This window comes from Rattus norvegicus, chromosome 3 (assembly GCF_036323735.1).
Source record: "Rattus norvegicus strain BN/NHsdMcwi chromosome 3, GRCr8, whole genome shotgun sequence".
Classification (NCBI taxonomy): domain Eukaryota; kingdom Metazoa; phylum Chordata; class Mammalia; order Rodentia; family Muridae; genus Rattus; species Rattus norvegicus.
Genome location: NC_086021.1, coordinates 158,684,025 through 158,696,076, shown reverse-complemented (window position 1 = coordinate 158,696,076; position 12,052 = coordinate 158,684,025). Strand labels below are relative to the sequence as shown.

Here is a 12,052-nt window from a genome sequence, read left to right as displayed (position 1 = left end):
AAATTAGATCTTCTGGGTGGATTTTCAAGGTATTTAGTGAGAATGATTTGAATGACTAGACCAGTACCCTTGTAAAGGCAGGTGGTTTCCCATTCTTTACCTTAAACAAAGTTGGAAGCAGGCACAATTTGTGTAACTCAAGATATAATCTAAAAACAGAACAATATTGATGTAACTAAATTCTCATCTACTTTCAGATGTGAATCGGCTTCTTTTGAATTTTTCCTTTCCTTGAAAATAGATTCTTTTCTTATATAATGCATCCTAATTATTTTCCCCTTCCTCTATTTTTGCCAGTTCCTCCACATATCCACTTCTCTCTTAAACTACTTCCTTTCTGTCTCTCATTAGAAAAGAATAAGCTTCTAAGAGATAACAAACCAACAATGGCAAAAATAAAACATAATAGTATAAAGTAATAGTCATTGGATTGAGGGCGAACAAGGCAACCCGACAGAAGGAAAAGAGCTCCAAGAGCAGGCATGAGAATCAGAGGCCCATTTGTTTCTGGACTTAGGAGTCTCACAAAAATACTAAATATATAAAATCGCTTTTGGCTTAGTATTTTTGTGAAACTCCTGAGTTCCAATATATAATATATCAGAGGACCTGATGCAGACCTGTATAGACTCTGGGCTTACTGCTTCAGTCTATAAGTTTATAAGAGCCTTGCTTAGTTGATTCAGAAAGCCTTGTTCTCCTGGTTTCCTCCATCCCCTATGGTTCTTACACATTTTCTGCCTCCTCTTCTGTGGGGTTTCCCGAACTCTGAGGAGAGGTATTTGATTGATCTGTGTGTTCCAAGACTCTTACTTCACATTATGTCTGTCTGTGTGTCTTTGCATCTGTTCCTATCTTCCACAGGAAGAAGCCTCTCTGATGATGACTAAAGAAGACACTGATTTATGAGAATATTATTAGGAATAATTTTATTGTTAATATTTTTAGAAGAGTACTGTTTGGCTTTCCTCTAGGTCTCTGAACTATCTAGTCTCTGGTTATTGGTCTGGTATAGGTTCCATCTTGTAGAGACAAACCAAACATTACTTGGCTACTCCCACAAGTTCTGTGCCACCATTGCCCTAACATATCTTACAGGCAAGACAGGTTGTAGGTCAAAGGTTTTGTGGCTCAGTTGGGGTTTACATTCCTGTTTTGGTAGTCTGAGGAGTACCTTCCTACATGAAAGATACTCTCACATACAGGAGAAGAGCCCATGTAGGCACTGACTCAACTTACCCATGTCCAATGAGTTGTGTGAATGTTGTCCTCAGTAATGGGGTCCTGCTGTCAGTTTTCAGAGAACAATCCATTGTTTGAGCAACAGCCTGGGTTGTTTGTAGATTTCCATGGGACCCAATTGTCCTATCCTTCATCACTGTGAAGAAGCTGAGGGGTCCCGAGTTCAGTACTTGGGTGTGTCTGTCCAGTTTAAATCCTTTGTTTACTTGCATGGAGGTGAAGTCTCATATTCAGTGGATCAAATGAGAAGCGACAAGGATTCTCAGGTGAGGAAAGGACAGGAAATGTAGAAAGATGCACGATCATTTGAGGAAGAACTCATCACTTATCTTCATTCTGCAGGGGAGGCCAAGGAATCTCATGGTGACTAATGGACTTACACAAATGCACTTAGCTATGGGTACTTGAGTGCAGACATCGCAAATGCTACTGGATGTCATGGTACCAAGTTTAACAGTGTCAAGACCAAATATTTTCTAAAGCTTTCCATCGAATCTGACCTTGGTCATTCCTAGAAATGACTGAAACACTATAACTGAGTACCCTAGCAATGGAGTGAGCAGATTTTTCTCAGAAAAAGTATTCCCCAGTTATTCAAAGACATGCCATTCACATCATAACTTTTCCTGGAGGTTGTGGTGCATGCCTGGAATCCCATAGAAGATCTAAATTTGCTCCTATTCATGGCAGAAAGTTGTAGGGCAAGAATAAACACATGTGAAAAAGAGAGAAAGCATGAGGGGCAGCTTTGATCTGAAGCAACCAAGTCTCTCCAGATTTTCCTTGAAGAAACACCAATCCTTTTGAAAGACCAAGCCTTTCTAAATCATCATGCCTGACAAAAAACACAGAGGAAGGGAACAAACAAAATAGAGGCAAAGACTCAACATCCAGTTAAACCAAAAACCCTCTATTAGTGCAAAGAGAAACTGGAAAAGAAAATGTAGTTTGGGGTCAAACAAAACAAGAGCACAGGGGAGGAACAACACCTGCACCCAGGACACAATTCTTAACAAGAAGTGAGGCAGTCAGAGAACCACTTAGAAGTCGCTTGCTGTTGCAGACACAGAACCAAAGCAGAGCGTGAGCTTCTTAGAGAAGAGCATCCTGACTTTGATGGGAAGGGTAGGTTTGTAAGCAAAATAAAGAATTAGCACATGACAAACTACAAGTAGAATAAATCACATAGAACTTTAATGGCAGGCAATGTGCCTCTAGGGGACAATACATTTTTCAAAGAAGACCATTTAATAATAACTAAATGAAGATGAGCCTATTGTCCCGTCTTTTTCAACATCACATAGTATGCAGGGCTCCTAGTAGATCTACTGCAGCCAGGGCAACAGGTAGGATAGCTACCCGAATAACCACAGCAGCTGGGAACCCCCAGGAGCCCAGAGGACAGGGGACTCCTCCTCTATATATGAAAGCCATTTCCATTCTGGTTTGTACCTGTGTGGGCAGATTAGCTTGTCTCACCCTCTCTCTCAACACTGCACAGAGTGGAGGACTCCCAGACCATCTGCTTAAGCCAGGGCATCAGTCTGCAGAGCTCCCAGGAGATTGGCTGCAGTTATGGCCACAAGACCCCCTGGAAATCTGGGGCAACACACAGACACAGGAGGCAGGCTTTGCACAGAGTCACCCATGTCAGCTATCACCAGAGATAACCAGATAGCCAGAAGCAAGTGCAAGATGATAAGGAACAGAAGCCAATAAGATAATGACACCATGAGAACCCAGTTCTTCCACCACAGCAAGGTAGGAATACCACAGTACACTGAAAAAGCATGATGCTGACGTAAAATCTCATTTCATAAAGATAATAGAGATCTCAAAGGAGGGTATAGATAACTCACTGAGGAGGATGAAGAGTGAGAGGGTCCCTGCTGAATGGAACACAACATGGACCTGAGATGTAATCCTAAATTTATAGAACATACCTTCAATCACACCTGAAGTGAGCTACAGTTGAGATGGAAGCATTTCTGCATTCTCTGACCTCCTATACCCCGGGTCCCCTTGACCAGAAGTACACTTGGGAGCAGTTTTGAGAGTTGGAACACTTTAAAATGGAACCATACTAGGACCTCCAGAATTGAACGATCGTAGCCACCAGACTCAAACTGAAGGAGGAACAAGTTAAGGCTTGGTTCATCCAGCAATCCTTGAAGCAGGAGATGCGCCCTCCCTTGACCAGGTTACAGCAGTCTGCCCGGGGTTAATACCTCTTCTGCTACCCACAAAGCCCTCTGCTGCCAGTCACCAAGCTGGAGCTACAGGCTCACTCCATCAGTCCCCTGATCCTCAACCAGCTCTAAGCACAGCTGCTGATCCTCCTCCCCATGGAGCCACTTCAACGTGTAACACAAAAACCGCCCTCACAACACCCCCTCCTTTCCAGACTCCTGACTGCACCAAGCTCACCAAATGGTGGATATATTTCAGAAACCTAAGGGTCAATATTTGAATACCAGGATGCCAGGACAGATGGCATTGGTCAGAAATGGTGTGCCAGATGTTGTGTCTCCAACTGGGGCTCCTCTAGAACCTGCAGGGCCACACCCCACAGAGATCTACCTCTGACTGTAGCCTATGGTTCCAATTCTTTTAGCAGCCTCCTCTCAAAGGTGGTATACTTCAGGCTAGCTATCAACTCAGTATGTAACACAGTATGACACTGACTTCTTGCTTCCTTTTTCCATGGCATGATTACAGACTAATATATATTGCCAGAACCACCATTGTCCATGAGATTAGCTGGTTAACATGGCTAGCTTTTTTCCTCTCTGACCTTGACCATTCATTTTGTGCCAATAAGTAGTGTGTGTGTGTGTGTGTGTGTGTGTGTGTGTGTGTGTGTGTGTATTTTATTGAGGCTTCTGAGGCACCTGCTTGAGGATATGGATCTGGGAATGGCTCATTGATAATATGAAATTGTTAATGAATAAAATTGATGTTTGAAAAATATAACTCACTAAAATAAATACAGCAAAACACCATTAAACAGGTGGAAGCCCTTAACCAGGAGACAAATAAATCCCTCAAAGAAATACAGGAAAACACAAACAGGTGAAAGTGTTGAACAGAGCAGTCCAAGACCTAAAAATTGAAGTAGAAACAATAAACAAATCACAAATAAGAGCAACCTTGGAAATGGAAAACCTAGGAAGGAGGTCAGGAGCTACAGATGCAAGCATCATCAGCAGAATAAAAGAGATAGAAGAGAAAATATCAGGTTGAGAATTACCATAGAAGATATTGACAAAAAGGTCAAAGATGATCTAAAGTATAAAAGGCCCCTAACCCAAAACACCAAGGACATTTGGGACACAAGGAAAAGACCAAGCCTTCAAGGGGAGGCTCCAAGGACTGATACTATTACTGATGCTGTGGTATGCTTACAGACAGGGGCCTGGCATGGCTACCCTCCAAGAGGTCAAACAAGCAGCTTGAAGAGTCAGTTGCAGATACTTACACTCAACCAATGGGCAGAAGCTGGGGACCCCTGTGGTTGAATTAGGGAAAAGCTGGAAGAAGCTGAGGGGGAGAGTAAGAAGACCTGAAATCTCAATTAACCTGGATCCCAGAGATCTCTCAGACACTGAGCTAGCAGTCACCTGATGATTTGAGGCCCCTGGCACATATAGAGCAGGGGAATGCCTACATTGACCTCAGTGAGAGTAGACTTGAAGCCCCAGATATTGGGGAGGTTTAGTAGGGTGGGGATGTAGGAGTTAGGGACATCCTCTTGGAGAGGGGTGAGGAGGTATGGAAGGAGGAACAGTCAGTGGGTGAAACAGGAGGGGCATAACAGCTGGACTGTAAAAAAATAAAGAATAAAGGAAAAAGGAAAAACCAAGCCTAAGAATAATAGAAATAAAAGAGAGTGAAGATACCCAGCTCAAAGGGCCAGAAAACAAAATCATACAAGAAAACGTCCATAACCTAAAGAAAGAGATGATCATAAATTTACAAGAAGCCTACAGAAAACCAAATGGATTGGACCAGCATAATATCCTCTCATCAAAACTCATAGCTCTGAGTGTCTCGAAAATGAAATTAGAGAGAGCATACACTAGCAGCTTCACAACACACCTAGAACAAAACGTTCTAGAAAAAAAAAGAAGCAAATACGCCTAGGAGGAGTAGACTGCAGAAAATAATTGAACTCAGGGCTGAAATCAACTAAGTAGAAACAAAGAGGACTATACAAAGAGTCAACATAACCAGGAGTTGGTTCTTTGAGAAAATTCTCAAGATAGATAAACCCATAGCCAAACTAACCAGAGGGCACAGAGAAAGTATCCAAAATAACAACATCAGAAATGAAAGGGGAGACATAACAACAGAGTCTGAGGAAATTAAAAAAAATCAGATCCTACTACAAAAGCCTATATTCAACAAAACTGGAAAATATGGAGGAAAGGGACAATTTTCTGGACAGATACGAGGTACCAAAGTTAAATGAAAATCAGATAAACCATCTAAACAGTCCCATAACTTGTAAAGAAATAGAAGCAGGTATTAAAAGTCTCCCAACCAAAAAAAGCCCAGGACCAGATGGATTTAGTGCAGAATTCTATCACACCTTCATAGAAGACCTCATACCAATACTATCCAAACTATTCCACAAAATTGAAACAGAAGGAACACTATCCAGTTCCTTCTATGAAGCCACAATTATGCTTATACTTAAACCACACAAAGACCCAACAAAGAAAGAGAACTTCAGACCAATTTCCCTTATGAATATACTCAATAAAATTCTCACAAACTGAATCCAAGAACACATCAAAAATGATCATCCATCACGATCAAGTAGGCAGGCTTCATCCTAGGGATGCAGGGATGGTTCAATATATGGAAAGCCAACAATGTAATTCATTATGTAAACAAACTAAAAGAAAAAAAACACATAATCATTTCATTAGATGCTGAGAAAGCATTTGACAAAATTCAATACCCCTTCATGTTAAAAGTCATGGAAAGATCAGGAATTCAAGGCCCATACCTAAACATAGTAAAAGCCATATACAGCAAAGCAGTCACCATCATCAAACTAAATGGAGAGAAACTTGAAGCAATCCCACTAAAATTAGGGACTAGAAAGGGCTGCCCACTCTCTCGCTACTTATTCAATATAGTTCTCAAAGTCCTAGCCAGAACAATAAGACAACAAAAGGAGGTCACAGGGGTACAAATTGGAAAGGAAGAAGTCAAAATATCACTACTTGCAGATGATATTACAGTATACTTAAGTGACTCCAAAAGTTCCACCAGAGAACTACTTAACCTGATAAATAACTTCAGCAAAGTGGCTGGGTATAAAATTAACTGGAACAAGTCTGTTGCCTTCCTCTACTCAAAGGATAAACAGGCTGAGAAAGAAAATAGGGAAATGACACCCTTCACAGTAGTCACAAATATCATAAAAATACCTCGGTGTGACTCTAAGCAAGTGAAAGGTCTGTATGATAAGAACTTCATCTTCAATTAATGGTGCTTGTACAACTGGCAGTCTATATGTAGAAAAATGAAAATATATCCATATTTATTATGTTTCACAAAGCTCAAGTCCAAGTGGATCAATGACATCAACATAAAACCAGATACACTGAATCTAAGTGGGAAAGAGCCTTGAACACATTGGCATTGGGGGAGGACATTTCCTAATTGAACTCCAACGGCTTGGGCTCTAAGATCAACAATTAATAAATGAGACCCTGTGAATCTGAAAAGTCTCTGTATGACAGAATACACAGTCAGTAGAACAAATCAACAACATACAGATTTGAAAAACATTTTCACCAACCTCACATCCAATAGAAGGCTAATATCCAAAATATATAAAGAAATCAAGAAGCTAACCTCCAATAAAACCAAATAAGCCAATCAAAAAATGGGGTACAGTACCAAACAGAGAATTCTCAACTGAGGAATCTCGAATAGCCAAAAATTACCTAAAGAAATGTTCAACATCCTTAGTCATCTGGGAAATGCAAATCAAAACGACCCTGAGATTCCACCTTACACCAATCAGAATGGCTATAATCAAGAGCTCACATGACGGTAGATGCTGGTGAAGATGTCTAGGAGGAACGTTTCTCTATTGCTGGTGGGATTGCAAACTAGTACAACCACTCTGGAAATCAATCTGACAGTTCCTCAGAAAATCGGAAATGGTTCTACTTGAAGACACTGGGCATATATCTGAAAGAAGCTCCAACATATAACAAGGGTATGTGCTCCACTATGTTCATAGCAGCTGTATTTATAATAGACAGAAATGGAAACAACCCAGATGTCCCTCAAAGAATGGCTACAGAAAATGTAGTACATTTACTCAATGGAATACTATTCAGCTATTAAAAAGGTTGACTTCACAAATTTTTCAGATAAATGGGTGGAACTAGAAAATATGTTGAGTGAGGTAATCCAGACAAAAAGGACATAAATCGTAATTGTATATGCTCATTAATTAATAGATGTTAGCTAAAAAGCTCAGAATACCCATGGCACAACTCACAGAACTTGTAACATTTAACAAGAAGAGTAGGTCAAAGTGTGGATGTTTCAATCTCATGTAAAAAGGGGAACAAAATAATCACTGGCGGCAGAGGGAGGGACGGTCTTAAGTGGGAAAAGGGGGAGGGAAAATTGGGGTCAGGTTTAAGTATGGTAAGAGACAGGAAAGAAGTCCAGAGGGCCAGGAGAATGAATAGAAAAATGTAGCAGTGGGAGGTGGGGAATAGAGGGAGACACTAGAAAGTCCCAGATGCCAGATATTTAAGAGGCTCCCAGGACCCAGTATAAAGATATCATTAGTTGAAATACCCAACAAATGGGAGATAGAACCTGAACAGACCACCCCCAGTAGATAGGCATTGCCCCCAGTTGAGCGAAAGGGAACTGAACCATCTCAAAAATTTTAACGAAGAATTGTCCCTGTCTAAACGAAATGCCAGGGAAAAAATGGAGCAGAGACTGAAGGCCATCCAGAGACCACACCATCTTGAGATCTATTCATCCCAGACACCAAACCTGATACTATTGCTGTTACCAAGAACTTCTTTCAGACAGGAACCCAGTAGGGCTGTCCTCTGAAAATCTCTGCTAGCACCTGAGACAGATGCTGACACTCACAGACATCCATTGGCCTGAGCCCAGGGATCTCAGTGGAAGAGAAATGGAAGCACTGAAGAAGCTGAAAGGCATTTCAAACCCATAGGAAGATCAACAGCATCAACTAACTGGACCCCTCAGAGCTCCTAGGGACTACACTACCTCGCAAAGCGTATTCATGGGTGGGTACATGGCTGCAGCTACGTCTGTAGCAGAGGATTGCTCTATCTGAAATCAGTGGGTAGGGAGGTACTTGGTCTTGTGTAGGCTTGATGCTCCAGAGAAAGGGGATGCTAGAGGGGTGAGGTGAGAGTAGGTGGGTGGGTAGGAGTGCACCCTCTTGGAGGCAAAGGGGAGGAGAATGCCAGGGGCATTGTGGAGCAGAGCCCAAGAAGGGGAACATTTGGAATGTAAATAAATAAAGTCATCAATTAAAAAAAGGAAAAAAGAAAAGAAGAAAAGAGCTAGCCTGAGCCATAAAAAAACTCACTCAAAAGTATGTTTCAATGAAAATGTATGGAAGTATGAAAAACACCATTTCCACCACTGATATAAAACAAAAATTAATTTACTTTAAGCAACATGCCGTTTGTGGTGTATTTACATGAATACAGTGTTTATGTGAATTTAAATATATGATTTTATAAACCATGATGACCACTAGAACTAGAAGCTTCAAAACTCTCTGAGTTGCATCTCTTCTGTTTTGAGAGTTGTATAAAATCTATAATGAGGAATAGGCCAGTAAATGAAAAAAATAACTAAAAGGCCTTATTTCTAAATCATATGTAATAAGTCTAAATTTATGTATACCTGTTGAAATAATTTCTCTATATAAGGCCCAAATGGCTAGAAGTAAATGGGGAAATCCAACAGCACAGTACTGTGAGAAACATTAACACGCCTCTTTCAATTATTGATTAAACAAGATCAAGAAATTTGAGACAACTGATGCCAAATACCATAAACTGGCCTTGGCAGAAAGTGTTTCTCTGCAAGTGTCAAAGGACTGAGACCATCCAGGGTATATTAGGTGACATCATCTGGGGCATAGAACAACAAAAAAAAAGTCCTAGAAAATCCCCAGACGGCTGGAGATAAATCAGCATACTTAGAAACAACTCTTAGGAATGTGGGGAATAACAATAACAATCAGCAAATATTTTGAAATTAAAATTTTATAAAATATTAAAACCTGAGTTGTAGCCAAAACTGTGTCTAGAGAAAAATTTGTATTTTTTAATTGCATATATTAAGGAAGGTAGAAATACTAAAATCCATGATATGATTGTTATTTTCAGAAGTTATAACAATAATAGCAAACTAAACTCAAAATACATGGCAGGTTAAAATAATTAAGCTATTAATAACTAAATGAGTAGAAAATACAGTCTTAGGTGTATTATGTTATTTTACACACACACACACACACACGGGGACACAAACACAGGTGCACATACGGGCACACAAACACAGGCACACACACATATGATATATATATATACATATATATATATATACATATATATACATATATATATATTTCTCATCTGGACTGACTGACAATGCTTCAAACAACTCAACACCAGCTATGAGAGCCCTCCTTTCATTTGAAAGAGCATTTCAAATATCAAACATTTCTTGATTTCCTTTCTTTTCCTGTTTTTTTAAATCAAATATCACACTGTATTACTATGATGTGGTAAAACTAATTTCAAAGGGGGGGAACAGTAAAAGTGATGTCATGTAACTGAAGCTGTATTCATTCTGATACAAAGTATTTGAGCCTTAAATGGCTTCTTGTTCAGAAAAGTCAGGAAAAGGAAATATGTATTCAATGTGTGAGTACAGATAAGATCTGCGTTAGAAAAGGAAGCCCAGGAAACTGAGTGCTATGAAGGCAAAATCTGATCTAACTTGAAGATATGTGCATGCACAGAAGCTTACGTTTGCACTTGTGCTGTATGTGTTCAATGCATACAGTAAACTCCAGAACTCACTTGCAGGTGTGTGTGTGTGTGTGTGTGTGTGTGTGTGTGTGTGTGTGTGTGTGTGTGTCTGTGTCTGTGTGTGTCTGTGTGTGTCTGTGTGTGTCTGTGTGTGTCTGTGTCTGTATATGCTTACATGCATGTGCATGCACGAGCCAAGTTACATATGTGTGTATGCACTGAACATGAACTCTATAATCAGTGACACAATGAAAGGACAATGAAAAACGACAATGGGAATAAACCATAGAAATGTCGAATACAAACTCAAAAGAATATCTACTTAGTTTTAATTACATCTGAAAAATATATGGATTGGATGGTTTCCTGGAAATGTATAAACCAATAAACCTGATTCCATCAGGTACCAGAAATCTAAGCAGCTCAAAGCCACATTATAAATTGAGAATCTGTTCAGGTTATACTAAAGAAGTATTGGATATGATACTAGTAACCATTTACAGGAACAAGGTAACATGGCATCTTCTGGAAGGTACTGCTGTTGTGTGAGGAGGTTGGGTGAATAGCCCCTTCTGCTGCACTCCAGTGGGTAAAGACTGTATACAGATGTTCATGTATGCCACCTTGTGCATGACCATACGGAGAAATGACTCATTCTAGATGCTGTGGTTGCTACTCAAGCATGTGGGATGTGAAGAAGCTAAATTATTACATTTTTATAATGATCACTGTGAATAATTTTTACCATGCTCTTATTTTTTAAATGGAAAATAGACAAAATATTTATAGAAAGCAACAAAGTAGTCTTCCCAGGGCTATTTCTTCTCAGTTAGTCATATGCAAACGTCAGAGGCAACTTTGAAAAGTCAGTCACTGGATGTCAAATGTGCTGCTGCTTGAGGCTGAACTGTGTGTGGAGTCTCTTCCTAGGACAGGTATAAAGCTGGGTGTGGCAAGTCCCAGCCCTGTTGTCAGTCTGTAGGTAGCAATAAATACCTGATATTGGTGGCCCTAGTTCTCTTTCTACCAATGGCATCTAACCCATGCTTAAATGATGAAATAATAATAAAATTGGGCCTGGAGTGGGATTTCTGAAGTGAGAATGGTGATTAAGACCAACAGTAGTCAAGATCTAGCAGAAATTATCATAGTTTCCAAAGAATTAAATTCCTCCTCTATTAAAAAATGACTAACAGAATTACTTGTCAATTCAGCAGCTTGCATAACAATGAGAGTTCCTGAACTTTTAATGAACTGTTTCTTTTTTAAATGTTCTAATGAAACCGACTTCAGAAAGCAGTTCTCCAGTAATTACCAAAATCCAAGACTCCCAATGAGCTCTTGGGTATTATAATTTCCTATTGACCTCGTGCTAAGGGTGAATGAATAAAGACCAGTATAGGAAGATGTGGTGGGAAGCCTGGGTAGATGGTCACACCTTTGACTGCAGTATACTGTCTCATATCCTCATTCTGTGGTCAGCGCCTTCTTGGTTGAATATGAAAGACACTGGAGAATTTGTTTAGCATAGAGTGTGTGCTGATTGATTTCTGCCAACTGGACACAAATAAGAGATACCTGGAAGAAGGGAACATCCTTTGAGGAGCTGCTCCCACCAGATTGGCCCATGGTATGTCTGTGGGGGTATTTCCTTAATTAATGCTTGATACAAGAGAATCCAGAGCACTCTGGGCAGTGACACCCTTAGAATAGATAAGAAAAACTGAGGAAGCCAG

General features: G+C 40.1%; 1 protein-coding gene across 2 annotated transcripts in view; it reads right to left on the bottom strand.

Annotated features, from left to right (window-relative positions):
• Window positions 1-902: 902 nt before the first annotated feature.
• Syndig1 (synapse differentiation inducing 1) overlaps window positions 903-12,052 on the bottom strand; it is a 203,701-nt gene continuing 192,551 nt past the window's right edge. For both annotated transcript variants that reach the window (XR_005501940.2, XM_039105481.2), the window contains one exon: window positions 903-1,578. Coding sequence is in view for 1 of the 2 variants with exons in the window: in XM_039105481.2 (XP_038961409.1) it covers window positions 1,564-1,578 (15 nt within the window). In the remaining variant the exon portion in view is untranslated. The remainder of the gene's footprint in view (window positions 1,579-12,052) is intronic.